Here is a 23,466-nt window from a genome sequence, read left to right on the forward strand (position 1 = left end):
CACAATAAAGCGTTTATACAAAGGATATAATTTTTCAGTCAACATCAAGCACATTCTTGTATGAACATACCTGAATGAAAATATGTTACTGTCAACAAAATAATATCCCAGAGCTGGAGAGCTTCCGTAAAGGTCCAACAGCTGAGAAAATAAAACAATAGATTTTTTTTAATGAAGCAAAGTTAATGGAAGCAAGGTTTAAAACATAATACATGACAAGGGGTTGATTTATAATAATAATAAGCCTTGCTTATGAGATAGCAACTTATCATTTCAAAGTGCCTCACAGGATTTTACTGTGAGATGGAGTGACTGTCTATTTTGTAAGTTAACTCAGCAGTCAGTTTTGCACAAAATGGTGCAGTTTTTTATTTGGGGGTTGCTGGTCAGGACACCCGGAGAAACTCCCTTCTCTTTTCGAATAGTGCCATGGGATCTTTAATGTTCACCTGAACAGGTAGACAGAGCCTCGGTTTAACGTTTCATCCGAAAAACAGCACCTCCAACAATGCAAGACTCTCCCAGCAGTGCATTGGTGTGTCAGTCTAGACCGTGAGTTCGAAATCAAGTTGCGGGGCTTGAACCCACAACCTTCTGACTCAGAGTTGTAGTTGTATTGCCCCCACCCTCTGGAACTCCATCTCGCAGTCTCTCTGCCTCGATCCCTCCCTTGCCTCCTTCAAGCCCCATCTCAAGACCCTCCTCTCCGACTGTGCTTTCGACCAAGATGAGAATTCCATCCATCCCAACTACACGTGGAAATTCCAGAAATAGATTCTTCCTGGAGGGACTCATCCTGCTTACCTAATCCCGTAAAGTATTAGGTGCAGGTTGGCAAGAGCCAACGCCTGAGGACTCTAGAGTGTGCGTTGAAATACTGCTGGAGTCTAACCAACTAAAACCACAGAGCTTTCGACAACAACAATTTGCATTTCCTTCCAAGTCCTACCGACGAGCCAGGCTGGTTATACTGTTGCCAGCAGTGCCCTGTATGGAAGCACACTAAATTGGGCTTCCCCTGGACTACAATTTAGATATCTGTGTCCCAAAACATTCTCGACAAGAAGCTTGAACAGATGAAGACTGAGCCACCAAATGGTCAAAATTCTGACAAATTAGGCATTTCGATTACCAAGCCCTTCAGGTAGATAGATGAGGAAAGGATTAGAGGCTTTTGGTAGATTTATTTTAATGTTTGAATAAGTAACTAACTATACTAAGGAAATCAATATAGTAGCTTACTATATCAAGGGATATGACACTTCTAGGGCACTGCTAGTAAATTTAGCATCCCCACTTGAATGGGGTGTAGTCCTGTAACTCAGTGATTAGAGCACTCACCTTACAAGTGAGAGACCTGGGTTTGATTCCTGGCAGGGTGAAACCTTGGGCAAGTTTTCTTACTCCACACGCCTAATAATAATCCCTCCACAAAAAACACCAATAATAAATTGGTCATTTTCAATCCACGACTGTTTGTGGGACATTGCTGTGCCCAATTGGCTGCCGCGTTCGCCCACAAATATACAGTCAATTCACTTTACAGTGTGTTCTGTGAAGCGCTTTGGGACGTCCTCCCGACGTGAAAAGCGCTATATCAAATGCAAGGATTATTATTATTATTACAAATATACAGTCAATTCACTTTACAGTCTATTCTGTGAAGCACTTTGAGACGTCTAGAAGACGTGAAAAGCGCTATATCAAATGCAAGGATTATTATTATTATTAAATGCAAATTGTTGTTGTTATTCAGTAGAAAGGATGCATATGCTAAGCGCTCTGAGATATTAAGGGCCTGGAGGTACTACCCTGTGTAAAGGACACTATATAAATCCAAGTTGTTGTTTTTGTATACACATAAATGTGTACAAGCTTTGCTACATTAGTAGCTTCTAAATGATCAAACATGAAATATATTTTCATCACTTGTTACCATTTTTTTCAGTTCTGATGACAGGGATGAGAATGTTTCGGTTTGAGGCATCATTAATTCAGGTGTAAATGAAAGACTGGATATTGTCATCGTTCCAGTATAATACCGAGCTGTTCCGTAAACCTTAAGTTTTGGATCAACAAAGTCGTCATCACGTGAACTGGCCCCTTGAAAACAGAAAGAAAGCATATTATGAAATCTAAGTGCATATTTGCTCGTGTTAACAATAACAATAATAATAATATAATAATAATCCTTACATTTGGTATATCGTTAACAAACAAAGCTTACCCAGTGTACAACTAGATCAAAGCCACACAATGAAATTACAACAGTGTAATTCATTGCAAAGCATCTGCTATTTATGCATAATCAAGTTGTAAAATACAGTATCAATAGCAAGCAGTGATAGTAAAGGATATACAAATATGACATGGCCTCGTGTAAATTGCATGATACTGACTTGCTTTTGTAACAATTGCCTTCCTTTACAAAATGCAGCAAACAATACAATTGTTAAGCTAACAGTCTTTTAAACACAACAGAAATTTATAAAGGATTTTACTTGGATGCAGAGAGCTCCCTGAATATCAATATCACTAAAGTCACCTACAGAATTTTAAATCTTAAGGGATTTCACTTACTTATCCCGGCAAATACGATGAAGATAAAAGTGAGTAAAAATGCAGCAACAAACACTGCAATTAACATCCACATCTTAAACCGGCAGAAGATATCCCTGTTGCAAAAATCTTTATCACAGATATATGCACAGGACGAGTTATTATTCTGTCGATGTCTACTTTCTTGACTCTGTGGAAAAAGCAAAGAGCCAAGGTGATGAATTAATTTGGACAGTGTGCCCCAAGTTTAAATTCCTGGGCTTAGAGTGTATTTTTGCTTTTCTGCCTCAGCCTTTATAGATGATGTGAAAAGTTCACTTTACAGACCTGCTGTGAAGGCAGTGTTGTGGCTTTCTACTAAGGGGAATGGTATAAAACAGGATCTGGAGTCTGCTAACTTTGCACTTACTGGAATGAGCTTTAGAAGGTTTGATGCCATTTAACCATCTGAGAAATTGATGCCTACAAAATACAAAGTCATTACACTTCACAATATATCCTATGAAGTGCTTTGAGATGTCCTCCCGATGTGAAAGGGGCTAAATCAAATGTTTAAGGATTATTATTATTATTATTATTACCTGAAACCTGAGTAACCAAGGGGCGATCAAAAGAATCCTTTTAGTATTTAAGAGAGATATGCTTCCCTTATTAACAACAACAACAAGATTACACTTGTATAGCGCCTTTCATGTCGGGAGGACGTCCCAAGGCGCTGGACAGTGTACAGCATTTCAGACCCAAGCTGGGGTTAACATGTGAACAAGCGATCGGTTCGAGGCTGAACCAAGGTTGGGCATTTTGCAGGCTCCAGCTGCAAAACCATTTACTGCTTCACTTCAATGGACACTTCAAAGTTATCCCACAGACTCCAGTCAGGAAATTGGTCTAAGGTTTCGCCCTGTCAGGGAATCGCTGCTCTGTGGTTTAGCTAGCAGTTTACCTAGCAGTAAGTAGGAACACGGTTGTTAGTTGATTGGCGGATCAATTTTCGGGGGTAATAATCTCTCCAACAAAATACACACAAAAAATGGTCACTCAATCCACGATTGTTTGAGGGACGATGCTGTGCACAATTGGCTGCTGTGTTTTGCCCACAAATACATCGTCAATTCACTTTACAATATATTCTGTAAAACTCTCAAAAACCAGATAATAATAACTTGCATTTATACAGCGCCCTTCATGCGAGATTGTGTCCCGGGGGTAAGTACTATAACAAATGCAAGGGTTATTATTATTATATTATTAGAATACCCTGCGGTTCAACTATTGTGCGAGGATCAGGAGAGAGAATGCGGTCAAAAATAGAGGAAGCAACATCAGAACATGCAGGGGCAGCCTATTGAGAGGTATGCTTATACTGACTATAATTCAGGAATGGGAATCATGAAAGTGATAGGTCCTCACTGCAATCGAAGGTACAAGTTACTACAAGTTAAAATAGAACTACTCTTTGTGTTATTAATACTGTCTTTACTTTGCCTACATTTGGGGTTGGGTGGCAGGAAACAACATTTGGTCACATTGTGGTGAACAGGATTACACACTCATCTCACGATGGACAATAAATATTGGGGACAGTATTTGCCCACATCAAGAGAAATTTTTTAAAAAAGTAGTTGCATAAAAGAATGAGTTTATGTAGAAGTTGTGGTTGTGTGAAAGTTACATTGAGTGCGTTAAGGACTCCATGCGATTCCACGTGATGTGCAATTTTATGTTTAAAAAACCTGGGTGCTTGTGCTTTGGGACGCAGGGTAAACTCACATTACAATAAATGCTTTTACCCTGAGAGAGATGAAGCTTAGGATTTTACCAAAGGTTTAAAACATCAGCTCTCAGTGTATAGGAACCAGAATATCAAGTTATATAGTTTTCAAAGCATATCATTCCCAATTTACCTTGGTAGAAAAGATGAGATAATGATCATAATAATAAGAATAGTAATAATAATCCTTGCATTTGGTCCTACTGCCTTCCACGTTGGAAGGACATTTCAAAGGGCTTCACGGGGTTTACTGTGTATTTTGTAGGTGACCGCCTTCCTATTTCTTTCCTTATAAACTGTTCCTAAGACCGACAGAAGTGTGCTCTACCACAAAGATCCTTGCAGGGCTTCGGCTGGTCAGGCTCCAAACAAAAGTGAAAAATTGCAAAAACGGAATTTAGAAACGATCCTACATTCCTCTTTCTCCCACTGCTGGGCTGAATTCAAACTCAGCAATACAGTCCATTGCAGGAAGAAATAACAACAACAACAAGATTATATTTGTATAGTGCCTTTCACGTCGGGAGGACGTCCCAAATACACTCGACTCCTGATAACTCATCACCTCTCATCACGTGGAGTCCTGTAGAGGTTTTGCCTCGCAAGCGAAAAGACCCGGTTTCGCTTTCCAGGCAGGGTGACACCTTACGTAAGTTTCCATACTCCACGCGCCTCTATTTATCTAGCAGGAAGTAGGAATCCACTTGTTTGTCGACTGTATCACTTTCCGAGGGTAATAATAATAATAATAATCCTTGCATTTGATATAGCGCTTTTCACGTCGGGAGGACGTCCCAAATCCCTCCCCCCAAAAATATGGTCACCCAATCCACGACTGGGACACTGCTGTGCACAATTAACTGCCGCATTGCATCCACGGAATATTCTGTAAAACACTTTGAGGTGTCTCAATATTGTGAAAAGGCGCTGTATCACATGTGAGGATTATTAGTACTATTACCTCAAGGGAAAGAGGCTCAGTGACCAGGTATCCAGAGTGGAGATTTAGGCATGTGTAATAAATACATAAATAAATGTATTATTTATACATTTAAATACAAACTACAAATGCAGCCAGGATATTGACAACGTGAGGACTTAAGTGTTTAGTGACAAATTAAGCCAGGGTCAAGGTATCAAGAGTTTACCCTCTTGCAACAGCATTTAAATAGCTTCCACCATGCAAGGATAGCGTCCTGGAGCACTGCGATGTTATTATGGTGTGGATATGAATTAACATGGGAGAAAGTTAAATGTTTTTTTTTCTCAAAGAAAAACGTACATTGCTGTTCCAGCCCTGTGAACTTCCTATAACTTTAGTGGGTTTTTGTTTCACAAGAAAGGGTGGGGGTATGAAAGCAAATGCAAAACCACATTCCCACATTGCTTGAGAATCTACAGTATTTCATGGAGGGTGTGTGTGTGTGTGAGAGTTTGTGTATGAGAGAGAGAGAGAGAGGGAGAGTGCTAGAGAGATGGGGTGGGGGGTGAGATACTATTTTAACACATGGAAAGGAGAATTATTGAAACGAAACCTCTTCGTGAGCAAAGAGAGAATGAGAGAGGACACAAAGTGAAAGAGGCGAGAGTAAAAGAGTGTGAGGCAGACAGATCAGAGGGACTTGTCCAATTCACGTGAAGGAGTAACAAGGGAATGCTCACCTCCTCCTGATGTGGGTCACCTTTATCCCCTGAGTTGTTGAGAGGGATATTCACCTCTTGATCTTCCATCCTGGGGACCACTTTGTCCTGGAAGGTTGGCAGATGGTCAGAAAGATCCCCCAACAGCTGGTTGAGTAGGTTTCACCTCACCTCCTGTTTGTCAGGTTTTCTAACCCCGGAAATGTAGGTTTCACAGGTAAGGACTGAGATCAAACTGCAGGGAAACTTAGTGAGTGGAAACTTCAGAAGCAATGGGAGTAAAAGAGAAGCTTTGCCTGAAGTTGGAGACTGCTGACTTAACGATGAGAGCTGGGGGTGGGGGTGGTGGGTGGGTGGGGGGGGTGTTGACAAGGCGATCTACAGCTTCCAGTAAGTTAATTTGATGTTAATTTGTCAGTGGCTTTCTTCAGTTTTGGTGGGCAGGGCTGGGAGGAGGTGGTTAAGGCAGCAATGTCAGGAATGAAGTGTACAGCTGGTCACACCTCTCCAGTGAACACACACACACACACACACATCTCACACCTCCAGTAAACACACACATCTCTCCAGCAAACACACACATACACATCTCACACCTCCAGCAAACACACACATACACATCTCACACCTCCAGCAAACACACACATACACATCTCACACCTCCAGCAAACACACACATACACATCTCACACCTCCAGCAAACACACACATACACATCTCACACCTCCAGCAAACACACACATACACATCTCACACCTCCAGCAAACACACACATACACATCTCACACCTCCAGCAAACACACACATACACATCTCACACCTCCAGCAAACACACACATACACATCTCACACCTCCAGCAAACACACACATACACATCTCACACCTCCAGCAAACACACACATACACATCTCACACCTCCAGCAAACACACACATACACATCTCACACCTCCAGCAAACACACACATACACATCTCACACCTCCAGCAAACACACACATACACATCTCACACCTCCAGCAAACACACACATACACATCTCACACCTCCAGCAAACACACACATCTCTCCAGTAAACACACACATACACACACACATCTCCAGTAAACACACACACACACTTACACACACACATCTCCAGTAAACACACACACACACACATACACACACTGTGCTGTTGGGAGGGTTGATCACAGCTCAGCATTTCATGGGGTTCACATACTATCTCTCCTCTGAGATGTGGGTCTGCCTTGAAAAGAACCAGACTGCGTTCTATGCAAGATTATTATATTGGGTCCCAGTGTAACAACTACATATAATAATAATAATAATAATAATAATAATAATAATAATAATCATCATCATCCTTGCATTTGATATAGTGCCTTAACATGTCTTCGAGATGTCTCAAAGCAGGTCACAAAATATACTTTAAAGTGAATTGACTGTATATTTTATGAGCGAAACCAGGATAACACCGATAACAACAACAACAAGATTACATTTGTACAGCGCCTTTCACGTCAGGAGGACATCCCAAGATGCTGGACAGAGTACAGCATTTAAGACCCGAGCAGGGGTCGTGTGAGGGGGGGGGGGGGGGGGGGAGAAGGGAGGGGAGGGGAAGGGGGGTGGCCAATTCCATGGTCGAAGAGGAGGGTCTTGAGGCGGGACTTGAAGGAGGCTAAGGAGGGGGTGAGGTGGAATGACTGGGGGATGGAATTCCAGAGGTTGGGGGCAGAGTGGCTGAAGGCTCTCCCGCCAATGGTGAGGTGGGTGGGTCGGGGGACGTGGAGCAGGCCAGAGCCGGTTGAGCGGAGGGAACGGGCTGGTTGGTAGGGGGTTAGGAGGTTGCAGAGGTAGGGTGGGGCGAGGCCATGGAGGGCTTTGCAGGTGAGGACCAGGATCTTGAACTGGATCCTCTGAAGGATAGGAAGCCAATGGAGTCGGGCGAAAGTAGGGGAGATGGGGTCACAGAGTTTGGTGCGGGAGAGGACATGGGCTGCAGAGGTCTGGATTATCTGCAGCCTGTGGAGGGAGGAGTTGGGAAGGCCGACAAGCAGGATGTTGGCATAGTCAAGTCTTCAGGTGATGAAGGCATGAACAAGAGTTTCAGTGGCCTGAGGGGTGAGCTAGTGGCGAAGTCAGACGATGTTACGCAGGTGAGGGAAGGCAGAGCGGATCATGGCTTGGATGTGGGGAAGAAAAGACAGTTGAAGGCGGCAGAGAGGTCGAGGAGGACAAAGAGGCAGAGGGAACCCTGCTCACAGATGTTCAGAATGTCATTAGTGACTTTGACCGGGGCTGCTTCTGTGCTGTGGGCAGCGCGGAAGCCGGATTGGAGGGGTTCAAAGAGGGAATGGCGAGAGAGAAAGGAGCGGAGCTGGAATGCGATGACTCGTTCCAGTACCTTGGAGAGGAATGGGAGGTTAGAGATGGGGTGGTAGCTGGAGAGGAGGGATGGATCCAGGGAAGATTTTTTCAGGAGGGGGTGATGATGGTCTGTTTTTAGTGGGGTGAGAACTGAACCAGTGGACAAGGAGAGGTTGATGAGGGAGCTAAGAGATGAGAAGAGAAGTGGGAATGGGATCGAGAGAGCAGGTGGTGGGTTTGAGTTTGCGAACGATGGTGGTGAGGGAAGAGGGAGAGATAGGGTCGAAGGAGTACAGGGGGCGATGGGTAGGGGCTGGGTCATGAGGGAGAGGTGATGGGGTGGCTTCGGATGGGACTGAGGTGGCTGAACATATCCCCTCGATTCAAGGAAGTCCAGCAGCTCCTCACATTTGGAATTTGAGGAGAGGATGGGCGAGACATGGGAAGGTGGATGGAGGACGGCTTGTGCTGGAAAAGAGAAGCCTGGGGTTGTCCTTTGCCACCAAGATAACCTTAGAGTAGAAGGAGGATTTGGCGGAGGCAAGAGCACAGCGGTAGGTCTTGGTGTGGTGAAGCCAAATCTACCGATGGACCGTTAGGTTGGATTTGGTCCAGGCACGTTCGGCAGCTCGCACTTGTGGCCTTGAGGGAACGGAGATGGCTGGTGTACCAGGGGATTTTTGGGAGTATGAGGCAATTCGGGAGGTAAGGGGGGCAAGGGAGTCTAGAATGGAAGAGGGGGAGTTGTGGAGAAAAGAGAGTGAGGAGGGGAGATCGGTCAGGGAGGGACAGAGGTGTACGTAAGGCTGCTAACTGCACTTACAAGGTTTGGATGTTTTGGTGCCTCCCCCAATGTCGATATGTAAAAGTTCCAGTTGTCCTTCTCACACAGGAATCTCTAAAAGGGCGTGGTGATTGAGATAGTATTTGTATGCAAACATGCTACAATACTGCTGTCTGCAATGCACTAAACATTGATGAAGATACAATTGTCTATTCTTTTCACAATGTATGCATTCCAAGGTCCAATTGTGAAACATTTAAAATTGACGTTAGTGTCCAACCATCTCTCCCTCTCCTTTTCTCTGGGCCTAGTGTGAGGACCATAAAGTCAGGTTTGGTCACAAAATAAGCACCTTGGTATTTTTCGAGGTCTAGTTTTCTATCAAAAAACATGAGAAAATAGGAGGTGGGGTTGGGGAAATGTAACACACACTCTCTCCCCTCCCCCAGCTAAATTGGGATTGACTTTGGAACATCCAGGTGTACAATGTGGTTTGTGTGCATTCCTGGAACTGGCTTGTGCATTATATTTAGCACCAATTGAATAAGATTGAGCGCATATTCCCAGAACCGGAAGGCTAAAACGAGGTAGAATTTAGGGCTTTAGTTGACTAAGATGCTTAGGGGAGTTGTCCGATTGTTATCCTGTTTCCCTTCCACTTCTGTGATGGAAATTCCTATTTGGCAACCTCATCAGCTGCAGTATTCTTGTTCCGCTCCCTTTAAAAATGGGGGATGGGTTGGTAGTTGGTTTCGAAGAGTACTGAGAAGCAACATTGGGGTACGGAGGGCATATCCATTCATAGATTTACATAGACTATTCAGAATGGAAAGAAGACATTCAATCCAATTATTCCATGCCAGGGCTTATATTCCACATGAGTCTCTACTTTCTCTATTTATTCCTTACTCCCACCCATTACCTTATATTCCCTTCTCTCTCATGTGTACACCTATTCTTATTGCATCTGGTCCATTACAAGCTGCATGATGTAAATGCAATTTGAACAACTTGTTATCTGCACAAGTCTGACTCTAGTTGATGAGGTTGAAATGAATAATAATAATAATGAACTGTTCAAATGAAGCAGGCCATTCTTTTGAAAGTCACAGACCAGCTACACTGCAGAGTTTTGTGTCAGTTCAATGTGATTTTTGTTTGCATTCCTCTGTTCCTCTGGCTCCGGTCTGCTCCACGTCCCCCGCCCCAATCGCCCTACCATCGGTGGTCGGGCCTTCAGCCTCTCAGCCCCTAGGCTCTGGAACTCTATCCCCCAGTGCCTTCGCCTTGCTTCCTCCCTCTCCTCCTTCAAGGCCGGTCTCAAAACCTTTCTCTTTGACCGAGCCTTCAGCTCCCCTCTCGACTCTCTTCCCCCTCCTCGCTCCCTCCCTTCCCTCCCCTCACCCTGACCATTTCCCCCTGCTCGGGTCATGACCCAACTGTGCAGCGCCTTGGGACGTCCTCCTGACGTGAAAGGCTCTTTATAAATGGAATCTTGTTGTTGTTGTTGTTGTTGCATTGAATCAGCGCAAACTGAGCCAGTGCAAAGTGAACTTTTTAAACTTAACATTAGTTCAGAGGCACTACACTGGATCTCCCATACTTTCCTACTGATAGTGAAATACTAATAGTGCAACCAGTTTTGCGCTAATGTTAACCAACACTCAAACTGACCCAAAATACCACCTTGTCTTAGTCTATAAAATTATTTTGCCTTAGTAGCCAGCTTTACACACAACATGCCCATCACCCCACCCTCAGCAGGCTTCTCTCTCTCTCCGTCCCCATCTCCAAGTGGACTGAATTCATGATTTTTGTGTTGATCTTTAAATCCCTGCTCTTTTGCTCCAACCTTCCAGAACACCAAGCCTATCCTCCTCCCATTACAGCATGAAGCTGCTTTTAAATGAGTTCAGCACCCTGGCCTCAACCACCTTGCCTGGCAACCTGCTAATCACCCTTTTAAGCAAAAAAAACTTATACAGAGGATATCATGTACTGTAGGTATCGATGTGATAACACATTTAGAGAACAATGGGCAGACCTGACTGCATAAAACATGAGCAGCAAAGTCTCTTTCTGAATTGAAACCTTTTCTCTGAATTTTCAGCTCCTCGACTTTAATTGAGATTGTCAGCAAATTCTACTTCTGAAACTTTTGTCTCACACGCACACACACAAACACACACGTGTACACATAGTGGTCTTGTGAATGATGAACGCGTGGTGATGACTAGAAACACTTTTGTGAAGAAGATGATCCGAAACGGGGTGAATTCTTAATAAAAAGATTTAAAATGAGTTCTGTTGTACATAATAGTCTTGCGATTCTGCGCTTGCATTAACTTTTCCATAATTTTCCCCACAACAGCTTAACAGTAGCCTTAATATAGCAAGCAATTTTCAGGCACTGTGAAACCAAGTTTCTTTTTACAATAACATTAACAAATTTAATATATTCCAAATATTTTGCAATCGAAAAGCAAATCAAGTGTGGCTTTCATTTAAACAATAATAAACTGAACAATGATCCATCTTAATATTGCACTTTTGTACGATCAAATACATTTGAGCCACAACAAATAGTTCTCCTAGATAAACTTATTCTGATAAACACTGTCAGTTAATAGGTTATTACTAGTACGTGTCTGTGACATATTATGATCACATTCTTTAACCAACATGAAACTCGAATAAACAAAAGAATAAGGAAATGTGTGTTTCTCTTGATTATTTATGTTCTTGTGTGAGATGACATGCAGCACATCTCACTGCACAAACAATATTCTCACTGTGTTTGAGAACAAGTTGTAATATTTCACTGGTTTGGATGAAGATGGATGAGTTAAACATCACACTTCTCCACTGCAGCTATGAAATATAATGGTTGCTATGTAGTGTTCCAAACTGAATTGCATAGATTGGACTGTGATTGGGCCCATTTTATAAAACTAATATTTGATATGATTGCTCAGTTTCTAAAATCGATTGAAATGCAGCAACAACAACTTAGATTTATACAGCGTCCTTCATGTAGGGCAACATCCCAGAGTGCTGAACAGATTCAGGGTTAGACACCAAGCAAGGGAGAGAGGGAGGTGGTCATGCATACATTCAATGAGGTAACATTTGAAGGATGTAAAGACAGAAAGAGAGGGGCACGAGTTGGAGTGGTAGAGGGAGGGAGTTCCAGAGGTTGGAGGGTAGGAACTAAAGCCTCGGTTACTGATGGTGGCGAGGAAATGAAATGAGCCGGAACAAAGATTTGCCTTTTCAAGGCATAAGGCTGACAATTCTTAAATGAATAATTTAATCTTAAAAAATCAAAAATGATGATCTGGAAATAAACAATGAACTCATATTTAATATAGTAAAAAAAATTCACCCTGGTGTCTGACACATGGGTGTCAAACCCATCACTATGCTTAAGAGTATCCAAACCAAGCTGAGATTTCCACACATCCCACCTACACATGGAAATCCCAGAGACAGATTGTTGGAATGAAATGCGCACTCTTTCCATGGAGGGATCCAACCTGCTTACCTAATTCCCGAAAGTGTTAGGCGCAGGTTGGCAAGGACCAAAGCTTGGGGACCCCAGAGTGCGAGTTGGGGTATTGCTGGAGTCTAACCAGCTAAAACCGCATAACTTGCCATTGATAGCACTGTCTGACAAGCTTTCCCACTGCTTGTTCAGCTAAGACCACCCTACCTATTCGGGCTTTGGCTTGCAGGGGTTAACAGGAGCTGAGTTGAAGGATTCCCTGTGTCACATAGGGATACGTGGCAGGTGATCCGTTCTGTCGAAGGGTTGTGGACCCGAAACGTTGACTCACTTTCCTTTCTCCATAGATGCTGCCTGACCTGCTGAGTTTTCCCAGCTCTCTCTGTTTTTGTTTGAGGAGTCATGGTAATGGGTTTGTTGAGGGTGTGTTTGCCTTAGGTTGCTACATTGAAAGCTGACATTTAAAGTTACCAGGAAGTAAAAAGGAAAGTTTAAAAGCTGAAGAATTGTCACAAACTAATTAAAAAGTTCACCCACAAAACACAGTCAGTGCAGTTTACAGAATATCCTGTGAAGCACTTTGAGACATCCTCCTGAGATGAAAGGCGCTATATCAAATGTAAGTATTATTATGAAATGGGATGGAGGAGGCCTGATGCTCCCAATGACAGGTACACAATGACAACTAATCATACGATGTCTATGTTGCTGTATTCGGGTAAATTATTTAAGTAGAAGGCTTGACTGAAATGACCAGTGATGTTTGCAGTTCCCTCGAGCTTTGACATGCTGGTGCTGTAATATTCTACGATTCTATAACACTACAAGTATTAGCAGGGACCATTGCTTGTGCTACCAAAACAAGATTTTGTTTCTAGCAAATTTCACTGTGTAGCAATAATTTCCGTTATAGATTTCCACCGACCCCCATCTTCTCGTGCATCCAGTTGTAGAACTTTGCCAAACGTGTGTAAATCCCAGCCAAACCGCTCCGAGCACACCCTTCGCCTGCACTCACAACACCAGCCACAAACCATTTCCCTGAAGATTCCTCACACAGCAAAGGCCCTCCAGAATCACCCTAAAAAAACATAAAGTATCTCAGAAATGCACAGTTCTGGAATTGTTTTTCTGTAAAGGTGCAGGATTCATTACAAAATATAAGCGCAGTTGAAGAGGTGGGTTTTAAGTCAGGGCTTCAAGACCGAAAGAAAGTGGGAGGGGAACGAGATGGAGGGGATAGAGGGAGGGAGTCACAAGATTACAAGACTCAGGGTTATATAGATATAGATCAGTCAGCGTAATTCAGAAAATGACCAATCAGCTCTTTTGTCCTGTGTATACTCCATGCCTATAGCTCTACTATATCTCCAACTGTTTCTCAACATTGATATTAGAATTGAGATTTTTTTTCATTCTGGCACTATATTTTTCTGTTAGCTTTGTGAAAATCTTGATCTATATTGCATCGTCAGGTTATAGGAACTGTCCAGACATTGGTGGTTATGTATACATTCTCATACACTGTGATTATCAGTTTTTCATACATCACATGCATCAATTTCTCCAGTAAGATATCCTGCGCAAAGCATTTGCGTGGTGATTTGGTGTTTCATTCTTTTATTGCATAATGCCTGGTCAATGATTTTTACTGTAGCCACTTGAAGGTGCAGAGAAATGGGGCCTGTAAAGCAAAAACAAAGATTGTTTTCCATTGTAGTTCAGAACTAGGAATAAACTCATGCCAAAATAGACATGGTCAACACCCAGAACCATAGAAATTTACAGCACAGAAGAAGAAAGTCATTCAGCCCATTGCGTCTTGCTGGCACTTTAAAAGAGCAATTCTTTTAACAATACATACAACTAACTTTTGGACCTGTGTTATTTGACTTGAATTTGGTACTGCACAGTAAATGTCTATCACAAAGACTCCTAAATGTTAACAATAAAACAATGTGACAATGTACTCCATATGTTTTTGTATGAGACTTAATTGTAAGGATTATTATTATTATTATTATTGAAAACCCCAATATTATTTTACAGGTTCAGCATTGATACATATAGTCACTGGCATCAACAGCAATTTGGTATTCATACACATTTCTTGTTCTGCTGAACTAATGTTGACTTTATGAAAAAGTTGTGCAAAAAATGTACGTTAGAGGATTACCGCACTACAGTTAGACGAAACTCAGAAAAATCTTCTATTTAAACCTATATAGGGATGTTACTTTTTAGACATACACTGGATTTAGTGGAGAGGATGGCTTCTCATCACTGTGTATCAGCCCCATCTATACTCAATTATTTGCTTTTATATCAAGGATTTTGAATTAAAATCCTCTGGGAGAATGGGGAGCTAGTGGAGCTGGGCCAGGATGGGGATGATAGGGTCATGAAGCTTAGCGCGGGAGAGGACATGAGCTGCAGAGTTCTGAATGATATGCAGCTTGTGAAGGGAAGAGTTGGCAAGGCTGACAATCAGGGAGTTATTGTAGTTGAACCTGGATGTGAATCGTAATCGAGCCTTGATGTGAAATAAGAAAATATAAGACTATAACAAAACACTGTAGAACGTGATCTTTTAAAATGTGGTTACTGTGCCAATCATCAGGCTTGCTAACTACTGAAAGCATGTCTGCATCCTGTAGGAACTGTGTTAAGTAATGTAAGAATAAAGAATGAATGCAATATCTGTCAACGCTTGTATAATACCCTTCATTCCATTAGGCAATTGTTTAAATTGGAAATCTCACCCAATATTGTACAGACAGATTAAAATATCACGTGTTATATATATGCTTGCATTTTATATAGCACCTTATCATGTCATTGAGACATCATAAATATATATATATCATATTTGAGATATATATACATATATAAAAAACACAGTAATAATGCCTTTTTACAGGGGGAAAATAAAACACTCACCATTTTCTTGCTTTGCCCCCCAGCCTACAATATGGCAGGATTTCCCTGCAGGAAACACATGAGATGATGATGGAAGACATACTGGTTGTATGTTCTCATTGAAAGCTATAGGGGCTGAAAGCTCCAGCAAAGTTATGTCGTAATTCAGTGTTGTATCATCATACTGTTCGTGTTGTATTAACCGTTTGATTGTTTGAGTCACTGCACTTGTCGATAAATATTGAGAGTCTATTCCAAAGATTGCTTTCCACATTGTTATATCAGAGTATCTAGAGTACAATGAAGCAAAAGATAAAATAATAATAATTATTATATTTGATAGTGCACCTTTCACATCAGGAGGACGTCTCAAAGTGCATCCCAGTATATAATGTAAATTTGCAGGCAAATACAGATTGAACACAATAAACACAAATGAACACAAATGCAAGTACTCTTAATTATGATTATTATAAGTGAAGGGGAGAAAAACTTACTGTAAATTTTAACGATAATATTATTTCCTTTCCAGCATTTTTTTAAGCAATTGGGGGTTTAAATCCCAGTCCCTGGGAAAGTCAGACTGACTTGAATTCAGGATAACAGATACATTTTAATCACTACCGAGGAAAGGTTCCAGAAAGGCTTTCAGATTTTGAGCATCTGGATTCCAACTTATTGTCTACCTTACATTTTACTATGTAAAGAAAAACTCAGCAAGTGCACAAGATACAAAATTAATTCGGATGAAGGAGGCCATTTGGCTCATCTGATCTCATCCTTCTAGTACAACAGTCCTACCATCTTCTCACCATAGCATCAAGTTGTTTAATCAGATCTTTGTAGGTATAGATCTGGGAGGTGTAACCCACATATATGCAAATTGCAGAGAGAGGAGGTTCTCACTCTCATAAGACATCAATATTTTACTTGAAAATGACAGCATATGGGGTTAATTCACGGCCACTAGATGGCAGGTGTCATCTTCTTAAAGAGTAGCAACAGGAGCAGATGTATTCAACGGCAGCTTAATTTAACCAGCTATTTTCTCATCTGAAAACCAGACCAATAAACAGAACTATGCAGAGGTTTCCTGCGCCTGACTGCTGATCAGAAAGTGCACGGATTTTGCCTGAGGGAAGAAGTAGTCTCAGCTGTAATGCCTCCTGTGATTCTATATCTCACATATATACATTTGAATAAATGATCACAGAGGACAATGTTGGGAACTTAGTTGTGATTTGCTAACCAAGATCATGCTTTTAATGGAGCAGGACTGAACATGTATGGCAAAGAGAGAACCGATCCAGGTCGGTACAAGATTAGAGACAAAGACACCCACACACAAATAGTGAGAGTGGCAGATGCATGCACACACATGCGCACACACACAGTAAGAGAAGTAGAGAGAGGCACAAATCTACAAACACAGAGACCCATTATCCGGTTTGTTTTCACATCCGCAATGGGGCCAGATCCACTTAGTGCATCTTTCTGGTTCTCTATTGTACATCACGAGGCCACTGGACAAAAGTGCCAGGACATTGGGAACTCTTCTATATAAGTTAGAGGCCCAAAAGGAGTAATTATCCCATTACTCGGTAAGTCCAAAAGTTGCGTAGATTGACATTTCCACATCCGTCCATTGCGTCAGTTGTTTTCTATTCTAAGGACTCCTTGGTCTAGTCATGATTCTGGAAACAATAAAGCTTATCATTTCTTCACATCCTTAATTTGCATCTTGTGGTCTTGCTGATCTTAGGATTTCACTGCGAGTCCCACCGAATAGCTGGATGTTTTTATTTGTAATCATCTGATCGTCTCCCCACTCAGTTTATACATTAACCTGTGAGGAGATAACACTGCAGGGGAATCATTTATAATCTATTCAATGAACCGAAGTAAAGAAATCACATCCTGTGTTCCCAAGTTTACGGCCTGTGATCACTTATTCTGTGCTTAGCTGACAACAGTGGCACAGATTGCTGGATTGGAAGCTAGACCAGGCAGCAAACAAGCTGCCAAGTACATTTTACTGCTGCATCTTGCAGTGAGGTCCACTGTTACTGTCACCATTGTGTGTATCGCTGGCTATCAGCTAAGTGTTTGCCACAGGCGCCAAGCACGCACTGTACACTTTCAACCATATAAGCAGTTTGAATTTAATGCGTTTATCTGACACCTCTGGAGACAAAGTAGAGCAAATCAAAAGTGAAGGCTTTGAGCATTCTGGTTCCCTGCTTCCTGCCATTATGTTTGCACAACTCACGTCAGCCAGAATGTGCGTGGGGGTAACTGCTGACACTCCAATACATTGTCGGGGGGAGCATCACATTGTCAGAGATGTTGTCCTTCGGATGAGACATTAAACCAAGGAGCTATCCGCCTGTTCAGGTGGCAGTTAAAGATCCCATAGTGCAACTCAAAAAGAGAAAAGGGTGTCCTGACCAACAATCATCCAGATAAAACTGATCATTCATTTCATAGCTATGTGCAAATTGGTTGCCACCAAGCTTCACAATAAAATCCTGTGAAGTGTTTTGAGATGTCTCGAGGACCGGATAAAGCCCTACGTCAAATGCAAGGATTATAACAACTTATATTTATGTAGCACTTTTCACATAAAGGAAATTGCTCAAAGGGTTTGCAGAAGGAGGTTAACTAGAAATTAAGCAGATGTTGTTAAACAGGCAAACTCAGCAGCTAATTTACACCCACAACAAACATTAAGTAAAAGATCTTTATTTTGCAGGGTGGGTTGTGGGAGGGGGGATTCGAGTACATGAAAGTGGGGATGGGTGAAATCTTCGCTCAGTACACAACAAAGTCATTGCTTAGCAGCGGTATAAAGGGTTTAGAAAAAGGGTAGGGCACCGACATAAAAAAATTGCCAAGTTCTAATAAACTGATGGAACAGGCCCAATGAGCTGAATGGCCTTCTTCAGGTCCCATTTTCCTATGTTTCTTGGCTGGACGATAACATCACCTTTGGACACACTCTCATTTGATTCGAAACACTGTGGATGAGCACGCAAAGTTTCTTGAATAAACCAGCTCGACTGCAAAATCAATGTAGCAGAGGTATAATTAACAGCTCTGCCACTCTGATACCATTCTGCTTGCCGCCAGAGGTAGAATCCAAAGGTACCATTATTCAGTCACCTCCGGGCTTACACTTCACAGAACGTTAATGCAACTTCTGAATTCATCAAGTCTGCAACTTGATTTCCTTCTTCCACCCATCCTACTATCAACAACAACTTGCATTGATATGGTGCCCTTCACATGGGGTAGAGTCTCAAAGCGCTTTCATTGCCAATTTGAAAAGGAATGCGATATTATGCACTTGGAGATTGCAAAGCATAAAAGGCAATGATATTTAGAAATGAGGAATTACCAGATTCACCATAGTGAACTTGTCTGTTCATTCACAATTCCTTAGAGGGCATTTCCATGATGTATTCAACTGTGCTTCAGAATACATTTTTTGAGAGCTATGCTAGTTCAAAGTGAATCCAGAAAATATTGCTTTGCACTGTCTTCCCATCACAGCTGCTTTTTTTTTACATGAGTAAAACTGGTGCTTCAGAGCTGCCTGATAGTTATTTCTTTGACATTGCGCAGTAACAGGTTAGGTCCAAAAGTAATGGTGTGAAGCCTCATTATTTAAAAAAAAGAAAAATATCACTTACTTTGCCTTGTATGTGTCTTGGTAACAATGTGCAGCTGACAGAAGCCACTTTCTATTTATCACTGTTGCAGCACAAACATGCCCGAATGAATGAAAGTGAAGGGAGACCAACCAGGGCCAGTTACTGATTTGAGTCTCATGTCCACCAATAATTCGACTGTTAAGCCTGGGAAGATTTCCACAGTCTGCGTAGAGAGAAAAGAAAGCTCTTGGTTTTGCGGAGTTCCATTTCCTTTTCCAAAACCTTAAAACCAAAATATCCACATAGGCTTTGTCTATAAACCCATTTGGTCTTAAAATATAAGATTGAGTAGAATTTTTAATTTTAATTTTTCTGGTACTTTTTTTAACTTGTAATTCCAAGATTTATCCACAATTCTGTGCTATCTTAAATGATAAGACAGAACTATCTGATAGGCCAAGACTAGGTTCAAATTCAGTCCACTAATCTTTTTTTCCTGTTATTTAAATGTTTATTCTCGTGGTAAGTCTGAATTGTTTACAGTTTATCCAAACTGATAAGTTAATTTACTGTAAGATTTCAATCAACAAAAAGCAACAAAAGTGAATCATTTTATTTTCCCAAGGTGTCAATTCAGTTGGTGGCAATCTCCCTTTGTAGGCCATACAGTTTGGGATTTAAACCCCATTTCAGGACTTGTTCTCATGGTGAAGACTGACACTACAATGCAGTACTGGGGCTCAGGTATTGCATTGCAGAGGTTAGGCCTCTGGATGATACATTAAACCAATTGCCTGTTCAGATGGACGGTAAGATCCCTTGACACTATTGAAAAGAGGAGTGAGTTTCTTCAGGTCTCCTGGGCAATAAACTGCCAGCTAACTTGGTCATTTGGTTCACAACTGTTTGTGGGACGTTACTGTGTGGCTGCTTGTGTTTTGCCTACAGTTACCTCACTTGATAAACTGTTAAGCACTTTAAGGTTTTTCGACATGATAGACTCAACATCAAATACAAAGATTATTATTAATAATAACTTGCTTTAATATTGGCTTCTTTCCTTTCATTGTAAGACTTCTCTCTAGATAAAACTCAGATAATAAAAGCAGGGTAACTACCAGGCTTCCAAATCTCACAATGTGACATTCAATAGATCGCTGTGTGACCTGGAATGAACTCTCTCTCTCCAATCTTCCTTTTCCCCCTCGATAGCATCCCAGCAGGTCCCAGAGCGAAAAGAGGTACAGTATATGTGGAAGGGTGTAAAGGCGCAAGGAAATAAAAGAGGATTAAATATCCTCTTTAGAAGGCAACGTACCCACACCTAGAAATATTCGTACAACCTTTTCTGAATAGGGAGGGTTGAGCGGTTAGTGTCAAAAGTATTCTCCTTAGCATGTTTTACAAACATCACAAATAGTTCTTTTTGTTCCAAACTCAAGACTGACCTACATCCCAGCAGCAAACAGAATGAGCATTGTGTATTTTGCATTAACAAATGCAGGTTAGGTCATGTGGTGACCAAGAACCCAAATATAGTCTTCTCAGGGGAGGCACTCCTAGGTACAGCTGAGTAACGAAAGACAGAATTGTGTCTGAGCCTTTCTTCGGCTGAGTCACATAGTATCCAAGGAGACATGGGGAATTGCAAACGGGCAGGGCAGTGCCATTAAAAGAAGGACTTGTTCTGAGAGCTGGTGCAGATTCAGTGGACCGAATGGCCTCTTTCTGCTTTGTAAATTTCCTTGATTCTGTGCATTCTATACGACCAGAGGTCGTAACACAAATAAACCAATTGACCATCTCGCCCACAAAATACACAGTCAGACGCTTTGAGCCATTTCAAAGACGTGATGAGGTGCTATATCAAATGCAAGGATTATTATTATTATCTCAAAGGCATTACATTGATTCTCAAGAGGAAGCTGTCTATGATTCTCCTTGATCTTATCGCTCTCATTCGGTGCATTCAGAATATTAGAATTCAAGCTTCTCTCAACAAACACCTGCTATTTCATGCCCTAGCATCTCTCTGATCTGCTGGCACTACACTCCTCTGCTTTCTCTCTCTGTTCAGTTAATACAGAGGTTTACCCTCCGCACCACCATCAGTGTCTTCAGTGTCTCTTAAACTCGCTGCTTCTATCCTCTCTTAGGGATCATAGAATCATAGAATTATACAGCACAGAAGGAGGCCATTCGGGCCATCATGTCTGTGCCGGCTCTTTGAAAAGAGCTATCCAAATCAATCCCCCTCCCCCGCTCTCTCCCCATAGTGCTGCAAACTTGTTCTCCCCAAATAATTATCAACTTCTCTCTTAAAAGTTGTTATTGAATTTGTTGATATCTTCTTTATCTATCTTTAAATCCCACATAAAAACTTAACCTTTCGACACACCTATGGTCACTTCCCTCTCCCCCTTCCTCCTTGTTCAGCATCCAACTTTGCGCTCTTAGAACATTATTCTATGTGAACGGCAGAAAAAGTGACCACAGGCCGTAAACTTGGGAACACAGGATGTAATTTCTTTATTTCGGTTCACTGAATAGATTATAAATGCAAGTTGCTGGAACAAAATTACGCAACACTGCTTGCTTTCCTCATTCACTGAAAAGAAACAGGAGTTATTCAGAAAACACTTACAATTCATCTTATTCAGTATCAGCTCAAACTCCCTTGCCTCCCCTCCAAAAAGATTATTGCTGTCAGTTATCTACTTTGATATAAGTGGCACCACTATCTTGTGAAATCAAGCAAGAAAGAATGTACCACTATATCACATCGAAAAAGTTTCACTTGTGTTGCCTATCGTTTCATGTCAACAACTCTTAGTAGGTCTTGTCACTCCCTGTATTGCTTACCACAATTGTTTTCATCGCTGAAGTCTAAGCAATCGTTTTCACCATCGCACTCAGCATTAACTTTGGAAATACAGTGTCCATTGGCACACTGATATGTGTGGGCACCACATTCTGAGAGAAATAAAAAGGTAAATCAGTAACACTTTCTATTTAAAGGTACTGAAAAGTGCAGCAATAACAGCAACTTACATTTATATGGCACTTTTTATATGAAAGACCATCACGTGAAACGCGCTTCGCAGAAAAAGAGAAAATTGGAAATTGGTGACATTAATTAGCTGTCACATTTGCCTGCAAGCATTTTGCAACAGTATAAATGGGACGAGAGGGATATCAACCAGAAAAAACACTCCCCACTTTTCTTAGAAATAATGCCTTAAGATCTGTATGTGGTGTCTCTTATATTCAAAGAGGATGGAATTATTACAACACACATTCAAAAAGGGTGATCTTTTCATTTCTAGCAAGATGTTCTATGAGTTTATTGGATCATGAACAATCTTGAAATCCCACTTACTTTTTTCCATAGCCCTTAATATTTTCCAAGTATTTATCTATCTCCCTTTCATGTGTCCCAACTGATTCTGTCTCCACCAGCTGGGACAGTGCATTCTGTGTGAACAAATGTGTTCTTATCCCACTTCTAGCTCTAATTTCGAGGTTGTGGATCCTTCTACCAGAGGGAAAGAGTTGTCAACTATCTAGAGTGTCAATTCCTCTTGTTGTTTGCTGCTCTATGATCACCTCTTTTCAGCTCTAAGGAATATAACCGATGTATATGTAGTCTGTCATCATGCTAATCTCCTTGTTCCCAATTTAGTGAATCGATTCTTGAAGCCTCCATGGCTAGTGCATTCTTCTTAACATCAAAAATAATACTCTAAATGTGGTCTGACCGGCATTGTATATGATAATAATAATAATAATAATCCCTACTTTTAATATACCAGCTTATCACATCATTGATGTCTCAAAGCACTTCACAGAATATATTGTCAGGTGGATTGACTGTGTATTCAGTTGGTGAAACGCGGCAGCCAATTGCACACAGCGGTGTCCCACAAACAGTCGTGGATTGAGTGATCAAATGTTTTTAATACATAAATGGAACAGCCATTTGTGGAGCATCCTTGTTTCCTCATTCCAGACCCTTGTTGTAAAGGATATATCCCATTAATCTTATTGCTACTTTTCTGCACCAGAGAACCATATTTAATAATTTATGGACTTGGAACCCTAGATTAATTTGCTTATCTATCCCTCTTGGAGCTTTCTCACCTAATGCATGTTCCCACCTGCTATTCATACATCCAAAGTACACCAACTAACACTGTTTACTTGAAATCCAGATGCCTTAGTTTCACTTGTGTGCTCTTTTGCAATTTTCTGCTGTGCTCTTCA

General features: G+C 41.5%; 1 protein-coding gene across 1 annotated transcript in view; it reads right to left on the reverse strand.

The window, feature by feature from the left end:
• Positions 1-13,388: 13,388 nt before the first annotated feature.
• The window catches only part of LOC103180203 (transmembrane serine protease 7), an 85,756-nt gene continuing 75,678 nt past the window's right edge, over positions 13,389-23,466 (reverse strand). The window contains exons 45-49 of the mRNA XM_007895903.2: positions 22,066-22,176; positions 19,243-19,426; positions 15,572-15,840; positions 14,179-14,315; positions 13,389-13,712 (exon numbers count right to left, since the gene is read on the reverse strand). Coding sequence (XP_007894094.2) covers positions 13,539-13,712; positions 14,179-14,315; positions 15,572-15,840; positions 19,243-19,426; positions 22,066-22,176 — 875 coding nt within the window. The 3' untranslated portion in view covers positions 13,389-13,538. The remainder of the gene's footprint in view (positions 13,713-14,178; positions 14,316-15,571; positions 15,841-19,242; positions 19,427-22,065; positions 22,177-23,466) is intronic.

This window comes from Callorhinchus milii, unplaced genomic scaffold (genome assembly GCF_018977255.1).
Source record: "Callorhinchus milii isolate IMCB2004 unplaced genomic scaffold, IMCB_Cmil_1.0 Scaffold4, whole genome shotgun sequence".
Lineage (NCBI taxonomy): Eukaryota > Metazoa > Chordata > Chondrichthyes > Chimaeriformes > Callorhinchidae > Callorhinchus > Callorhinchus milii.